The 18,226-nt window shown below is 44.4% G+C and overlaps 1 protein-coding gene across 6 annotated transcripts in view; it reads right to left on the bottom strand.

The window, feature by feature from the left end:
* Positions 1 to 18,226, bottom strand: part of ppcdc (phosphopantothenoylcysteine decarboxylase) — a 105,393-nt gene that overhangs the window by 47,096 nt on the left and 40,071 nt on the right. For 5 of the 6 annotated variants that reach the window (XM_041178362.1, XM_041178364.1, XM_041178367.1 and 2 more), the window contains exon 4: positions 5,779 to 5,947. In XM_041178362.1, coding sequence (XP_041034296.1) covers positions 5,779 to 5,947 — 169 coding nt within the window. Of the gene's footprint in view, positions 1 to 1,205; positions 1,861 to 5,778; positions 5,948 to 18,226 lie in introns of those variants that run through there. The other variant, XM_041178366.1, reaches the window with a different exon arrangement.

Raw genomic sequence — 18,226 nt, 5'->3', positions numbered from 1 at the left:
TCCTTGCTTTCACAGGAGTATCACAGAAACAGCCAGGGTCTCCAATCAAGCCCCGTAGAAACCTCTGAAGGCACCCTCATTGAAGTCCCGTCATAACGCTCACCCACATCCTCTACCAGCGCAGAGACACACACCAAAGTGATGGTCTGGCCTCACACTCCCTGGAAACATTACTGATGCCTGCACCTCACTGCTGCCAGAATGCCGTGGGCAGGAGTCAGAGTTCCATCATTCTCTTTTGTGTGCTCTTACACCTTTAAGGTGGGGCTGGTCCCCATCTCGTCAGCCTTGGTGACCAGTGACGTTGTGGTCCTGAAGGGGTCAGGTGTTGAAGGCTGACAAAGGTTCAGTACATTTAAAGTTTCATGGCCGCGACTCCATGATATGACCCTTATCACAGAGATCAAGCAAGCTGCCCTCAGCCAGACAATCACAGAGGCTATGTGAAGATCTATGGAGTATCCTCACTGCATGTCGTTATCATCTTCCTAGTATCGAGCCACTATCAGGGACTCCACTGCGTCTCCAAGACAGGAGCCTTATCACAGAGGGTATGTGCGCTGCCATAAGCCAGACTGGAGTCAAACATTCACTGATGCAGTGTGAGGATCTATAGTCTCTCTTCACTGCATGTCATCATCATCCTCCACAAATCTAGCTGTTATGAGGACCTCCCAAGCATGCCTATCTCATCTGGCCAGCGTGATAGCCTCAACACCACCTTAGAGGACATCCTCACCCTCACGCATTCCTCATTGGAGGAGACCTCCAGGTCCTCCATCCCCTCCTCAGAAAGCTCCTCTCCCCCACTGAAGTGTCAGGTTGTAATGGGCACAGCAGGCGATGACGATGTATGACACCCTCTGTGGACTATATTGCAGGGCTCCACCTGACCAGTCCAGGCACCAGAACCTCATTTTCAGCATTCCGAGAGTCTGCTCCACCAAGGTGTGAGCTGCAGATTGAGCCTCATCATACCTTTGCTCTGCTGCAGTCTGAGGCTGTTGCACGGGTATCATCAGCCATATCCTCTGTGGATAGCCCTTGTACCCGAGGAGCCATCCTTGCAGCCTCTTGGACCCTGGAAGATGTCAGGAATCTGTGACCGATTGAGAATGTAGGAGTCATGGACACTCCCTGGGAGCTGTGGGCAGAACTGCAGGATGTGTTTCTGGTGGTTGCACAGTGAATAGAAGCAAGCCCTTGCGGTTGATATAGTTGACCGCTTGCTGCGACAGAGATCTGAGTGCCATGTGAGTGCAGCCAATAGCACCTTGCGCCTGTGCGAAACCTGAGATCTGGACAAATCCAATTGCTCTTGAATCCTGGCTTTCCTGGTCCCAGGCAAAATGCACAAAGTTGTGTGTCCTCGCCAAGATGGCGTCTGTGACCTCATGGATGCATTTGTGAGTGGAGGCTTGCGATATCCCAGAGGTCACCTGTGGAGCCCTGGAAGGAGCCACTGGTGTGAAAACTGAGCGCCGGGGTCACTTTCGCGGCCACGGGCAGTGGATACCCTCCAAGTTCTCATGGCTCCAAATCCTGCAGCAGATGGCAGTTGTGACCAACCAGTTCCCTAGACATCCGAAGTCTTGGGTGACACTGGTTCTCGGTCGCTTGCAGGAATGAAAGATAGTGTCTATAGGCCCTGGGTCTAGCTAGGTGCTGACCAGCAATGGTTTTCTGTGGCTCTTCAGCGGCGTGTGTGAGAGCACATGCTGCCCCTTCTTTCCGAAGGTGCCGCTGCTCCCTCTGCGCAGCCAGGCATCTGCGTTGCTCTCTTCTCCTTCTTCTCCACATTCTGTACACCAAAGGGCATACAGTTAGTTCACCAGGCTCCATGCTCCTGATGTACTCCTCCTGCAGGATGGAAGAGAGACACACGTGGTTAACATGGGTATTCTAAAAACCTTCCCTGCTTAAGTCTGAAGGCCCCTTAATGCATCCCAGAGAGTGCTAGCCAACAGTTGGATGGCCAGAGTTTAGTGTGTTGTATGGCTGTCCGAAACCCTACCTCCTTCACCCCACTCCACCTGACTAATTGGCAGCAGCTTTGCCCACTGGCCTCAGCTCAGGCACAGGCATTCTCCTATCCTGCACTGCAAGGCAGTACACTGTTAGCTTGAACCATGGGGGACACTGGTCCAAACCAGAATGATGACATTGCAAGGGGCTGTGAGCGCCTCCACCAGTGACTGCTCCATGGCCAACTTTCGCAAGGAGATTGTACAATGTGTCCAGTCGTCCAACTGTTCTGCAGTCCATTGAAATGCTCGTTAGTTTGCAGCCTGTGCTTGAGGGGTGAAAAGCTCTGGAGCACTTGGTGGCAAGTTGATGCCTCTACATTGCTCGAGTGGGCATATAAGGTAGAAGCCCAGCTCCAAGAAGGTCCATTTGGCTGCACCTGAACTGTTTCAGCTGAGGTGGAATAGTCACTTTATACAAGGCGTGGCTGCTTCCCTGATCACCACCTCGCACGTGCTTGTGTACGACCAACAGCCGCAGTGCAGGCCTTGCCCCCCCCACCCAAGTCGCCTCAACCGCAGTGCAGGCCTTGCCCCTCACAACTCGCCTCAACCACAGTTCGGCCCTTGCCCCTCACAACTTGCCTCAACCACAGTGCAGCCCTTGCCCTCTCCAACTCGCCTAAATCACACTGTAGCCCTTGACACCCCCAAGTCGCTTCAACCTTGAATTTCAACAGGCAACCCTCACAAGCACTGCACAACGTTACTGTGCACTCACCTCTGAGTTCCCCTTGCAGTGCAGCCCACCAAGTGCACACCTTATATATGCTGTTGTGAAACTTGTCGGCGTAATTTTATTTTTTCCCGTGTATTCCAGGAGAGGGAATATTGGTCTTGCATTCAAATCAGAACTATTTATACATTCTGAGATCTAAATCAACAGGACATGGATTTTTGGGTGACTGCTGAGATGTACAAATCAGTCTTCTGCTTCCACAACCAAAGGAAATTAAATTGCAGTCTTTTGCACTTTTTCTATCTCCCTTTCAAGTGTTTCTGCTTGAAGGCGGCCATGATAGCTTTTCAGGTGCGACATTCCATGTTCTCTCAGGACAGGTGTGTCAGTACAATCAACATACAAAGTTTCCAGAAAGTGGTCATTTGACATCATCAGCCATCTTTTGCTCAGTGTCTTTACTTGTATTTCTTTTTTAAAAAAAACGCAGGTCTTCCTTAAAAAATTCAAAATGCCTGTAGATCATTGATGCCATTAGTCTGTTGTATAACAAAATGAACACTGTCTTTCCATTTAATCAAAATAAACCAACCCTCAAAAGTTTCAAAAATCACAAACACTTGAAGCCACATGACTTATGTCAACAAACATTGTGAAATATTACCTCAGAGATCTGGGAGCCTGAGCTGTCAAACAATATTTCCTCTGGGGCACAGGTGTTGAATGGAGCCCAGGCATCTATTAAAATAACAGCAACTTCAAAAGGGCCTGGATGATTGCCAAGTTTATTAGTTTGCCTTCCAGACTTCTTTTCATAGGAGAGGGTGATTACGTGTTTTCAAAGCTTCTTTTTTACGCATTCCCACTTTACACTGTGGTGCTCATTGGTTCTAGAAAGTGTACAGTGGATCAGTGGGCTTGGAAGTGCCAAGGCCTGGCATGGGGGGCCAGGTGGAAGAGCAGAACCTAGTGTAAGGGGCATGAGTCAACATAGGGGGTGGGTGGAGTGTGGTGGTCATAACCTGCCATTGGGGACCCCTTTGAGCTTACCTTTTAAAGGGGCCACTCATGCACGCTAAGGTTCATGACTTGTCTAAGGAGCCGTGAAGCACGACTCAATGAAAATTGTGGAGCAATAGGAGATACTTATCTCTGCAACGGGGCTGGCCAGGTTGGGAGTGCCTGATGCGAGCTTCTGACAGGATGCAGCCTGCTCCCTTCAAAGGCACTCCCAAAAATTGCACAGCCCAGGAATGGGGTCGGGAATCCTAGAGTAGGGACCCACCCGCCATTTTTAAAGGGCTCCCAAGTCAACCTGTCTCAGTGAAATTTCAGGCCTTTCAGTCTGCCTGGTTATCATGTTAAATTGCTGGCTTTGTCTTTTAGCCTATGTAGAATAGAATTCTTCCCTGTGAGACATCTTTAGAGACATCAATAATCAGCCTTGTTGCCTAAGGCCTAATATTCCTCGTTACAAAGTCTTCAATGGGCCAATGATTTCACAAGCTCTGACAGAAAAGTTTACCAATTGGCAGATTCTTCAGTTTGACTCATAACATTTCTTGGCAAAGCAGTCATGCACTTTTCAGAACTCGACTTAGCGAAAAGTCATAAGAATACAAACCAGATATACAATGGTTTCTTTATGAATGGCAAAGCCTCTTCCAAACCCCTCACCCTTTACACACACGTAAAGGAACTGCTCTCAGCGAAGGTTAAGTGAACTGAATGAAAGATGGACGCAAACAAAGACGTGGAGGGTGGGGGGGCAGGTTGTGCATGATGTGAAGGGTGGAGAGAATGGCTGATGGCCCCAAAACTGATAGTGTAAGGGTCAATGAACAATGTCTAGGAAACAGCATAATTGATGAGATGGTAAAGGAAATGGGAGTGATTCAGGAATTGTTCCTGTTAAACATAGAAACTTTTAAAATGCATGTTAATATGAGGCTAAACTCTTCTTTAAAAATTAATTACAATTTCACTGCCTGTAATCCAAAGCTAGGTTAAGAATCTGAGCCAACTTGCAAGGGGGAATTGGAGGTCTCAGGTGAAACCCCTTCCGTCAACAATTTGTAAGAACAAATTGGGGTTCACTGCTTTACTTTGCTAAAGATTATCAATGGGCATCATGTTACCTCCCATGTGACTTCATGTAATAGAAGCACTCCATTCCATTCTCCCAGTTACTCCTTGTCTATTACATCTGTTCTGATGATGCAAACTTAATTAACCTGCAAATGCCCATGTATTTTCTCCTGCATCGCCTGGCCCTAACAGCTTTCAGTTCCTTTTTTATATTGTCCTGTTATTGTTCCCCTAGTCTCTCCCTTCCAGCCAACATTCCCTAATTAGTTCAATACAAGAATAAGCTTCCTTTTGGAAATCCAAAAGTAATGGTCAGGGGTTGGTGTACTGTAAAGGTAAAAGGGACACTAATAGGGACTGGATTGAGCGGTATAAATAATTCCGTGTAAGACATCCAGAACTCATTGTCAGCATCGAACAGCATACAAGCCCATGGCTATTTCATAATACTTTGGCAATAATAAAGTACATCTGTATCTGGGGCTTCATTATGCCAAGGATTACTTTGTCACAAGGCAGGTCAGCTAAACAGTTTGCTAAAATGCTATAGCACCCTGCTACACAAGTGGCAGGTCGTGCAATTGCTTTAGTGTTTCATAAGTTCTTATATGACAGTATTTGCATTTATTCATTTTGCAATTTTCCTATACACCTTTCAGAGGAGGCATTAAGCTGAGGTCTTCTAGGTGAAGGTAAAAGAGTAAATGGTGCTATTTCAAAGAAGGAGGGGTGAATTCTTAACAATGCCTTGGCCAATATTTAACCCTTGATCAACATCACTAAAACAGATTATCTGGTTATTATCAGTGTTGCTGGATGAGATCTTGCTGTGGACAGGTTGGCTGCCACATTTCCGACAATACATTTTAACAGGTTGTAAAATATACTATATAAATGCAAACTCAGTCTTTATCATAGCAATGTGAAGCAAGCATAACTACAATGTACAGAGCTTCTTATAGAGGAAGGAGGTATGGATTCCCTTACCTTTGTCTCCACACATCAGCTTCTTTTCAATGCATGGAACTTCAATATAACCAAAGCTCTTCAGCGTTTGAACCTGTGTTGCTGTAATGGGATGCTCCCACATTACAGTATTCATGGCTGGGCAAAAGAGCAACGGCTTCTTAAGATCCCAGGCTCGAACAATGCAGGTCTGTAACAGATAGAAAATAAATAACTGAGAAGTATAATTAGCCATATGGCTGATTAGAGTGATAACTGCAAAGATAACACCTACACAAAAAATTACCTTTACCCTCAAGAATTGAGCAAAGCAGATTCATATGTGATGAGCTTATGTTATACATCAACAGAGGGCATCACTCATGTTACAATTTGTTCTCCATTCTACTACATCATTTTGACTTTCTCTTCATACATTTTATCTCTGGTACTGGAGGGGAGGCTGCCCTTATGACTTAGAGGATTCATTGTATGATACTATACCACACAGAGATAAGGAAGATCTTACATTTTATTTCTAGTCCATGGTAAATCAGCCAGAGTAACAGTAGTAACTGGACTTGGAGCAAGAAGCTTTTTGAAAAAAATTTTTCATGGGATTTGAGCATTGCTGGCAAGGCTAGCATACCTTGGCCATCACCAATTTCCCTTGAGAAGGTGGTGGGCTGCCTTTTTGAACCGCTGCAGTTCATCTGGTACCGTTAGGAAGGGAGTTCCAGGTTTACGATCCAGGCACAGCGAAGGAACAGCAATATAGTTCCAAGTCAGGATGGTGTGTGGCTTGAAGGATAGTTTGCAAATGGTGTTCCCATGTGTTTGCTGCCCTTGCCCTTCTAGGTGGTAAAAGTTGTGGGTTTGGAAGGTGGTGTCAAAGGAGCCTTGGTGAGTTCCTGCAGTGCATCTTGTAGATGGTACACACTGCTGCCAATGTGCTCTCGTGGTGGAGGGAGTGAATTGATTAAGATGATGGATGGAGTGCTGATCAAGTGGGCTACATTGTCCAAGATAGTGTACAGCTTCTTGAGTGTTGTCGGAGCTGTACTCATCTGGGCAAGTGGAGAGTATTCCATCACACTCCTGGCCTGTGCCTTGTAGATGGTAAACAGGCTTTGAGGAGTCAAGATGTGAGCTAATTGCTGTAGAATTCCCAACCTCTGACCTGCTCTTGTAGCCACAATATTTTGGTCCAGCTAGGTTTCTGGTCAATGGCAAGCTCCAGAATGTTGATGGTGCGGGATTCAGTAATGGTAACGTTGTTGAATGTCAAGGGGAAATAGTTAGATTCTCTCTGTTGGGGATGATAATTGCCTGGCACTTGCTTGGTGCAAATGTTACTGCCTGTTTTTATCTCATTCCCAACTTAGGAGTAGTTAGTCCAGATGTACTGTCCTCTGCATGATTTCAAGTGAGACTAGCTCAGCACAGACAGAATTCTTCCTGATCTGTATGGTTTAGTGGTGCATCAGAGTGGAGCATTTAATACATTAAAATTGTATTTCTCAATTGCATTCAATTGACAACCAAGGTCAGCTTAAGTGCAAAACTTAAGTGTAAAAACTTTCACACAAGTGGTTTGGATCTGGGATGCATTGCCTGGAAGTGAGGTGGAAGCAGGGTCAATCGAGGCGTTCAAGAGAGCCTTAAATGATTACTTGAATAGAAATAATGCGCAGGGGTGTGGGGAAAAGGCAGGGCAATGGGACTAAGTCATAATGCTCATTTAGAGAGCCGGTGCAGACACGATGGGCTGAATTGCCTCTTGTGGGGTTAAGATTCTGTAATTCTGTGCAAAGGATGTTTATTCCAAATATCTTCATCTGTAAATTAATACTGTCCAACCTACTATCAAGAACAATATTCAACAGATTGATATCAATGATTCTGTATTCGACAGACATTAATATATTGAATTTCATTTGTGTTTGACGGAAACACATCACAGAGCTTTATTAACTGTAGTTGATATAACAGACTGCAAAGTATATTCGCTCTAAATTGCACTAGTTGGCAATAGTTGACTTCAACTTTATTGCAAATGGAATAAACAACTCTAGATAAGACAAAATACAAAAGTTAACTTCCAAAATTTCATCATGAGACATGTCATGTTGAAGCCACCAACCAATTGAACCTACTTGTCTCAGTGTTACTAGAATTTATTGTAGAGTAAAAGTGGGGTCTGTGTCTATGGGTCTATGTTTGTGTGTGACTTAATTGAAATAAAGGCAGCTGGTCTGAAGGCTTTGATGTGTCAGAGGATAAGCTAGGTTTGAAATGTTAAGCAAGTAAACATGGGGGAAGTTGTAGAATGTAAGAGGTAAAGGGAACATTTGTATTTTAAATAAACCTGACTAGCTTGGATTCAAAGAAAGGGAGTGAAATATTACACCTAGCCAGGGGAAGTTAAGAAACAGTGTGTTTATTTTTCCATAAGATTACTGGTAAACTTGGTACAATGAGAGAGTTTAATTTTTTATAAAGGTAAAGTCCAAAGACATAGTGAAACAATGGGAATTTGCATTCAAAGGGGAAAATGTGTATAAAGGAGGCAAGACTGTGTGCAAAGGTAGGAATTCTAAGATCTAACAAGTGTGAAAAGCCTTCAGCATCTCACCTCAAGCTGCTGTCTACAAAGTACTGAAGTTTAGAAAACTCACTTTGAATTGGATTGTTCAGGGTATCATGTTTCTTTGCCTGGGTCTTTTAAAATCTGTGTTTTACTGTTGCCTTAACAAAAGTGTAACTGGGAGCTAGATTAATTGGGGATTTAGAAGTTATTATAACAGTAATTTGTAGGTCTATATATGTACTTAAAATCTTTTCTTCTATTAATAAAGGGTTAATTTAATTTTGTGAGAAACCTATAAGGCTTGGTGGTCTTATTGCTACTGAATTCAAGGCATGCATCTCAAAATTTATACAAATCGCAAAACAGTTGTGGCAGTCGTTTCAAGTTTCCCTTTGGGATTTGAGCAGCTCAGCATTTACCATCGGCTGTGCCATAATACTACTCACCTCTCCAAGGAGCACAGCAACTATTTGTTCCTTAGGCCCGGTAATTGTGTGTACACAAAGAAAATGCTGTTTCCAAATCAAAAGTTGGATACATTGAGTGCAGAATGACATATGGAGGATAATAACCTCTTCTGAATTACAATATATAGAATGCTAAAATCATGTGGGCTGCTAATCGCATACTCCAGTCTCCATTGAAAGGTGGAAAATAACATGCCAACTGACTAATCTGAATGTGCTAAAGCTAAGTTTTAGTTAAAAATTGAATAATACACAAAAGACTGAGACAGAGCAAGCTGCCGAGAGTACAATACTTAAAAACAATAAACACAGAATCAGTTCAAAAGGGGGTAAAAAAAATAACCATTTTACATATTACACAGTTTGAAAAGTAATAGGGCTTTAGGGTGAAACAATTTTAAATGCACTTTCAGGGCTCAATATTGGACATAAATAATACTGACACCTAATGAACCTGTATCGTTTAAGCTTCCAGTCGGAACTAATTGTATGAGCTGTGATTTATGCCACGGGAAAGTTTTCACATACTTGTAGTTAATAAGCAAAACTGGGAGTGCAGCACCTCTCACATCTTATAACATGGAGTGGATTTATATCTGGATATTACCACTTTGCTCCAGGCCTTTCTTTTAATGGGCCATTAAGTAGAATCAAAATGTTTCCTTGTCATGTTCTGTCAATGCAGCATATGAACCATTTCAAATGTCTGATAACTGCCTAATTGAAACCACATTCCCATATAAGTCATATCAACAGATCCTCATAATCAACCTAGTGATAAGCACAACTTGACTTTAGTGATAGAACTTTCAGCCGGCATTGTGCATTCTTTTGCCAAACCTCTCACCTTGCTGCATTTCTCCTCCAGACCTTCAAAGCCTACCTCATTCATTGACATTGTTTAAACTTATCCCTACTCCTGAAGTGTCAGCTACTCAGTGAAGAGCTCTTTCCTCTGAGTCAGAAGGTTGTGGGTTCAAGGCCTGCAGCAGAGACTGGAGCATGAAAATCCAGGGTGATGGTATCAGGGCAGTACTAAGGGGACACTGCACTGTCAGAGATGCTGTCTTTCAGATAAGACATTAAACACCTGGCCCTCTCAGGTAGACATAAAAGATCTCATGGTATTATTTTAAAGTAGAGCAGGGGCATTACCCCCGGTAACCTGGTCAACATTTATCTCTCAATCAATGTATAAAAAAGATTATTTGGACATTATTACATTGCTGTTAATGGGAGCTTGCTGCTGCATTTGTACATGAGTAAAGTACTTAATTGGATATAAAGTGCTTTGGGACATACTGAGGTCATGAAAAGCGCAATATAAATTTAAGTCTTCCCATTTGGTATTCAATCTATCTTGGACTGTTTTGTTACATTAAAGGTGCTGTGTGAAAGTGTAAATTGTTGCAGAATTGTGTGTAGCACAAGAAGAGAAAAGGGGATCAGAGAAGGTGGAAAAATGTATTGGACAATAAACCCAAATACTGAACATTTTGGCATTAGGCTGACTACGTAGCACACAAAACATGCTGCACATATGCTTATTCAGGATTATACAGTCGCCAAAAATTAGCAATTGAAATAATATCTTCATTCAATATATTTTTTTTGTGCAGCTTAGCCAGTGTCAATGAAAAGAATATTTCTTTCAATGGATAATTCACTGCTGGAAAGTCAAGAAGTTTAGCTTCACAAGTCCCTTTTGACTTGTCCAGGACACGAGCTGAGAAGCAATACAACACAGAAAGTCCTCGGTTAATGTCGTTAATTGCTTCCTGGAAAACATGATGCTATGTGAAATGATGTTATACGAATCATTAGTGTGATATTATAAACTGGGTTACTTTCCTAGGGGTAGATTTTTTGAATGTACGATTCAGAAACATTAACATTCTAAAGCTTAGAAGATATAGAAAACATCAACAATAAATTTATCCAACTGTCAGAAAGCTAAGAAAAAAATAAAGTAAAAATAAAATAAACTCAAGTTGTGAAGCTTTGTCTCACTGGATGAATGATGCTGGAGATGGGTCTTACTGGAGAATGGGAGGACTTCTGAAGGGCCTATTGTTAAGTGTTTTTTTTGGTATTGTTAATGCTTTCTGTTCGCCCATGAACTGTGCTCTCTATCATCCGTCTTCATGAAAAGGCATTGATCTTCAGGACTCCTTGCAGCAGGCTTTTAAAGTATTTTCTTCTGTGTCGCAGTTGACTGCATTGTTAATGTTTAAGCTCTTGAACTTCATTGTCAATTAGGGTCGTCATCTTCATCAAAAATAGCCAATGCTTCTTCAAGCTTTTTTAAGGCATCATCAAGTGATCTTCAGAAATGTCAGTGGATATTATTGGAGGCTGGGAGGACTTTGAGGACTGAGGGTGTTTTTTTTGAGGAATTTTTGGAAGGCCATTAGGAACCTTTGCCGCATCCTTAGAAGGGTTCTTGAAAACCCCACCGCAAAGATTTTTCCAGTGAGAGCTGCATGTTTTTTTTCCCCCTGCAGAGTTTCTTGTATCAGTTTACTGCATTGTTAATGTTTCCATTCACTCTTGAGCGGCGCTATCAGGTTCCTCTACAGCAAACATGATTATTGGCCCTTCAAACCTTTTCAAGGCATCGCCAAATGATCTTCAGCTAAATGCCTTGCTTGGTTGTTCTTCTTGCTCATCATTATCCCCCTTTGCTACAGCTCTCTGTTGTTCCATTTTCTTCAGGTCCTCAGCAGGCAACACCTCTGCACTGAAGGCGAGCACTCTGCAACATCCTCAGTGTTTGCTCATCCAGTCCAATTTGCTTGTCCTTTTCTTCAATTATCTCATAGATTTTCTCAATAGGTTCCACAAAGCCTTTGGCTCTAATGCATCTGGCCACAATTTCCTCCACACACCATTCAAATTGGATCAAATAACCTTATTCCATGCCAGACATGTTATCAATGGTCTTGACAACGTTGTAATTCTTCCAAGGTAGGAGCACCATCACTTTCAGTTTCTCTGATGGCTTGTCCAAAAGTTCTACTATGTAAAAGGGCCTTGAAGGTTGAGATAACCCCTTGATATCATAGGTTGAAAAACGGAGGTGCCATTAGGCGATAGGTGGATCACTTTAATGTTGTCACTGAGGTCATCAAGAGCTGTAGGATTGCCAAGAGCACTGTCCAGGAGCAGCAATGCTTTGTTGGCAAGATTATTTGCTGAACAATAATCCCTAACAAAAACAGAATTACCTTGAAAAACTCAGCAGGTCTGGCAGCATCGGCGGAGAAGAAAAGAGTTGACGTTTCGAGTCCTCATGACCCTTCAACAGAAATGATTTTTCTTTACAAGGAGAGGGGTGAAATATAAGCTGGTTTAAGGTGGGGGTGGGGGGGGGGGGAGGAGAGAGAGAGAGAGAGAGAAGTGGAGGGGGGGTGTTCTTGTAGGGACAAGCAAGCAGTGATAGCAGCAGATCATCAAAAGATGTCACAGACAAAAGAACAAAAGAACACAGGTGTTGAAGTTGGTGATATTATCTAAAAGAATGTGCTAATTAAGAATGGTTGGTAGGGCGCTCAAGGTATAGCTCTAGTGGGGGTGGAGGGGCATAAAATATTTAAAAACAATGGAAATAGGTGGGAAAAGAAAAATCTATATAAATTATTGGGAAAAAAAACAAAAGGAAGGGGGAAGAAACAGAAAGGGGGCAGGGATGGAGGAGGGAGCTCAAGGCCTAAAGTTGTTGAATTCAATATTCAGTCTGGAAGGCTGTAAAGTACCTAGTCGGAAGATGTGGTGCTGTTCCTCCAGTTTGCGTTGGGCTTCACTGGAACAATGCAGCAAGCCAAGGCCAGACATGTGGGCAAGAGAGCAGGGTGGAGTGTTAAAATGGCAAGCGACAGGGAGGTTTGGGTCATTCTTGCAGACAGACCGCAGGTGTTCTGCAAAGCGGTCGCCCAGTTTACGTTTGGTCTCTCCAATGTGGTCTCCTCTACAGAACTGGATGTAATACTCCAGCTGAGGCTGAACTAATGTCTTATATAAGTTCAACATAACCTCTTTGCTTTCGTATTCTATGCCCCTACTAATAAGGCCCAGGATACTGTATGCTTTATTAACTGTGCTCTCATCCTGCCCTGCCACCTTCAATGACTTATGCCCATATACACCCTGCTCCCTCTACTCCTGCACCCCCTTTAGAGTTGTACCCCCTATTTTATACTCTCTCCATATGCTTTCTGCCAAACTGAATCACTCTACATTCCTCTGCGTTCATCTGCCACTTGTCTGTCCATTCCACCAATCTGTTTATGTCGTTTTGAAGTTCCACACTATCCTCCTCACAGTTCTGAATGTCTCTGAATTTTGCATCACCTGAAAACTTTGAAATTACTCCCTGTACACCAAGGTCTAGGTCATTAATGTATACCAGGAAAAGCAAGGGTCCCAACACTGACCCCTGGGGAACTCCACTACAAACCACCACAAAACATCCATTAACCACTACTCTCTCTTTCTTGCCACTCAACTAATTCCGTATCCATGTTGTTACTGTCCCTTTTATTTCATGAGTTATAACGTTGCTCACAAGTCTGTTCTGTAGCACTGTACCAAAAGCCTTTTGGAAGTCTACGTACACCACATCAACAATGCCTTCATCAACCTTCTCTGTTACCGCTTCAAACCAGCAAGTTAGTTAAACGTAATTTTCCCTTAAAAAGTCCATGCTGGCTTTCCTTAATTCATCCCCATTTGTCCATGTCACTATTAACTTTGTCCAAATTACTGTTTCTAGAAGTTTCCTACCATAAAAGTTAAATTGACTGGCCTGCAGTTGCTGGGCTTATCCTTACACCTTTTTTGAACAAGGACGTAGCGTTTGCAATTCCCCAGTCCTCTGGCACCACCCCGAGCCTAAGGAAGACTGAATAATTATGGCCAATGCCTCCACAATTTCCACACTCACTTCTCACAGAATCCTTGGGTGTATCTAATCCGGTCCCAATGCCTTATCAAGTTTAAGTATAGATAACCTATTCAATGCCACCTCCTTTACAATTTTAAACTCTTCTCTTGTCTCAATTACGTCCTCTTTTGCCATGGCCTACGTAGCATCTGCTTCCTTGGGAAAGACAGATGAAAATTATTCATTTAATACCTCAGCTATGCCCTCTGCCTCTATGGGTAAATTCCCTTTCCGGTCCCTCATTATCCCTACGCCACCTTATACTACTCTTTTACTATATATATGCCTAAAAAAGACTTTGGGATTTCCTCTTATGTTAGCTGCTATTGTCTTTTCATACTCTCTCTCTTTACTTCCTCATTTGCTTCTTTACCGCCCTTCTGAACCTTATATATATATATTCAGCATGGTTCTCAATTGTAGTTTCAACCTGACACTTGTCATAAACACACTTTCTTCTTTATTTTAATTTCTATCTCCTTTGTGATCCAGGATTTATCTGTCCTACCTTTCCCTTTCAAGGGAATATACCTTGACTGTGCCTAAGTTATCTCTTCTTTGAACGTAGCCCATTGATCAGCTACTGTTCCTCCTGCTAACGGCTCTAATTTATTCAGCCCATATCTGTTCTTATCCCATTGAAGTTGGCTTTCCCCCAGTTAATTTTTGTTACTATGGTCTGTTCTTTGTCCTTTTCCATAGTCAGCCTAAACCTTATGATACAATGATCACTGTCCCCTAAATGTTCTCCTACTGACTCTTACTTTGTCTACTTGGTCCACCTCATTTCCAAGAACCAAGTATATTATCCCAATCTATATTTAGATAAAGTCCCCCTTATAAGTAACCTATTTTGCGCCTCTCTTGTAATTTCCACGCAAATTTGTTCCCCCAAATTCTTCCCACTAGTTGGTGTTCTATAGACTACACCAAGCAATGTAATTGCACCGTTTTTGTTCCTTAGCTTTAGCCAAACAGATTCTGTCCTTGATACCCCGCTGGGTCATCCTCTTTTTCCAACATGAAATGCTCTCCTTAATCAATACGGCCACCATTCTCATTTTCTTCCTTTCCTATCTTTCCTGAACATCTTGTATTCAGGAATATTTAACACCCAAGCCTGGCCTTTGAGCCAGGTCTCTGTTATAGCCACATCATCATATTTTCATATAGCAATCTGCACCTGTGTTATGACTGGGATGGGAGGAGTATGCTGTTTGATCAGCCCCATTACTCCACAAGTTGTATCTTTGGTTTAAAAGTTTGATTCACTCATCCAAATGGCCAAATATTTACCTACGCTAGTGTCACCCAGAAGAAGAGAGATTTTAAAAACAAAAAATTGCGGATGCTGGAAATCCAAAACAAAAACAGAATTACCTGGAAAAACTCAGCAGGTCTGGCAGCATCGGCGGAGAAGAAAAGATTTGACGTTTCGAGTCCTCATGACCCTTCAGCAGAACTAAGTGAACCCAAGGAGAGGGGTGAAATATAAGCTGGTTTAAGGTTTTTGGGGGGGAAGATGGGGGTGGTTGGGTGGGGGGAGAGAAGTGGAGGGGGGGGGTGTGGTTGTAGGGACAAGCAAGCAGTGATAGGAGCAGATCATCAAAAGATGTCACAGACAAAAGAACACAGAGGTGTTGAAGTTGGTGATATTATCTAAACGAATATGCTAATTAAGAATGGATGGTAGGGCACTCAAGGTATAGCTCTAGTGGGGGTGGGGGGGCATAAAAGAATTAAAAATAATGGAAATAGGTGGGAAAAGAAAAATCTATATAAATTATTGGGAAAAACAAAAGGAAGGGGGAAGAAACAGAAAGGGGGTGGGGATGGAGGAGGGAGTTCAAGACCTAAAGTTGTTGAATTCAATATTCAGTCCGGAAGGCTGTAAGGTGCCTAGTCGGAAGATGAGGTGCTGTTCCTCCAGTTTGTGTTGGGCTTCACTGGAACAATGCAGCAAGCCAAGGACAGACATGTGGGCAAGAGAGCAGGGTGGAGTGCTAAAATGGTAAGCGACAGGGAGGTTTGGGTCATTCTTGCGGAAAGACCGCAGGTGTTCTGCAAAGCGGTCGCCCAGTTTACGTTTGGTCTCTCCAAAGTAGAGGAGACCGCATTGGGCGCAACGAATACAGTAGACTAAGTTGGGGGAAATGCAAGTGAAATGCTGCTTCACTTGAAAGGAGTGTTTGGGTCCTTGGACGGTGAGGAGAGAGGAAGTGAAGGGGCAGGTGATACATCTTTTGCGTGGGCATGGGGAGGTGCCATAGGTGGGGGTTGAGGAATAGGGGGTAATGGAGGAGTGGACCAGGGTGTCCCGGAGGGAACGATCCCTACGGAATGCCGACAGGGGTGGTGAAGGGAAGATGTGTTTGGTGGTGGCATCATGCTGGAGTTGGCAGAAATGGCGGAGGATGATCCTTTGAATGCGGAGGCTGGTGGGGTGATAAGTGAGGACAAGGGGGACCCTATCATGTTTCTGGGAGGGAGGAGAAGGCGTGAGGGCGGATGCGCGGGAGATGGGCCGGACACGGTTGAGAGCCCGGTCAACGACGGTGGGTGGAAAACCTCAGTTAAGGAAGAAGGAGGAAATGTCAGAGGAACTGTTTTTGAAAGTAGCATCATCAGAACAGATGCGACGGAGGCAAAGGAACTGAGAGAATGGAGTTCCAACAACTCATCGACACCAACACCCATCCAGGACCCTCCACCCCTGCCTGTCCCTCCGTCCCCACCCCATCTTCCAATCCCAGCCCCAGCCGTGTATTCACTATACCCCCTGACCTTCCCCTCTCCGACGCTGAACGTTCAGTGCTTAGCAAAGGACTTAGTTTCATACCCTTACGCCCTCAGCTTAATGAATTTCGGGCTCGGCACGATGCTGAACTCTTCTTCCGCCGTCTTCGTCTCCGGGCTCACTTCTTTGGGCAGGAGTCCTCTCCCCGTTCAACGGATCCTTTTACCCACCTCCAATATTCTCCCTCCACCTGGACCCCCCCCCCTCTGGATTCTTACCTTCTCTTGATCTTTTCATTGAGAACTGTCGGCGCGACATTAGTCGTCTCAATTTCTCTGCTCCTCTCACCCAATCTAATCTCTCTCTCTCTGAACTTACTGCACTCCGTTCCCTTGGGTCCAACCCTGACATTGTCATCAAACCCGCTGACAAGGGTGGTGCTGTTGTTGTCTGGCGCACCGACCTCTACCTCGCGGAGGCTGAGCGTCAACTCGCAGACACTTCCTCCTACCTCTCCCTGGACCATGACCCCACCACTGAACATCAAGCCATTGTTTCCAGGACTGTCACTGACCTCATCTCCTCTGGGGATCTTCCTCCCACAGCTTCCAACCTGATAGTCGCCCAACCTCGGACGGCCCGTTTCTACCTCCTATCCAAAATCCACAAACAGAACTGTGCCGGTAGACCGATCTTGTCAGCTTGCTCCTGCCCCACGGAACTCATTTCTCGTTATCTTGACTCCCTTCTCTCTCCCCTTGTCCAGTCCCCTCCCACCTACATCCGTGATTCCTCTGACACCTTAAGTCACATCAACAACTTCCAGTTCCCTGGCCCCAACCGCTTCCTCTTCACCATGGACGTCCAATCCCTCTATACCTCCATCCCCCACCAGGATGGTCTGAGGGCCCTGAGCTTCTTCCTCGAACAGAGGCCCGAACAATCCCCATCCACCACTACTCTCCTCCGTCTGGCTGAACTTGTTCTCACACTGAACAATTTCTCCTTCAACTCCTCTCACTTCCTCCAAATAAAAGCTGTGGCTATGGGTACCCGCATGGGCCCCAGCTATGCCTGTCTCTTTATGGGATATGTGGAACATTCCTTGTTCCAGTCCTACTCCTGCCCCCTTCCACAACTCTTTCTCCGGTACATCGATGATTACTTCGGTGCTGCTTCATGCTCTCGTCGGGACTTGGAAAAATTTATTAATTTTGCTTCCGACCTCCACCCCTCCATCATTTTCACGTGGTCCATCTCTGACACTTCCCTTCCCTTCCTTGACCTCTCTGTCTCAATCTCTGGTGATAGACTGTCCACCAATATCCATTACAAGCCTACCGACTCCCACAGCTACCTCGACTACAGCTCCTCACACCCCGCTTCCTGTAAGAACTCCATCCCATTCTCTCAGTTCCTTCGCCTCCATCGCATCTGTTTTGATGATGCTACCTTCAAAAACAGTTCCTCTGATATGTCCTCCTTCTTCCTTAACCGAGGTTTGCCACTTACGGTCGTTGACAGAGCCCTCAACCGTGTCCGGCCCATCTCCTGCGCATCCGCCCTCACGCCTTCTCCTCCCTCCCAGAAACATGATAGGGTCCCCCTTGTCCTCACTTATCACCCCACCAGCCTCCGCATTCAAAGGATCATCCTTCGCCATTTCCGTCAACTCCAGCATGATGCCACCACCAAACACATCTTCCCTTCACCCCCACTGTTGGCATTCCGTAGGGATCGTTCCCTCCGGGATA

This window comes from Carcharodon carcharias, chromosome 32, assembly GCF_017639515.1.
Source record: "Carcharodon carcharias isolate sCarCar2 chromosome 32, sCarCar2.pri, whole genome shotgun sequence".
Taxonomy (NCBI): Eukaryota; Metazoa; Chordata; class Chondrichthyes; order Lamniformes; family Lamnidae; genus Carcharodon; species Carcharodon carcharias.
This window is presented reverse-complemented; position numbering and strand designations above follow the sequence as displayed.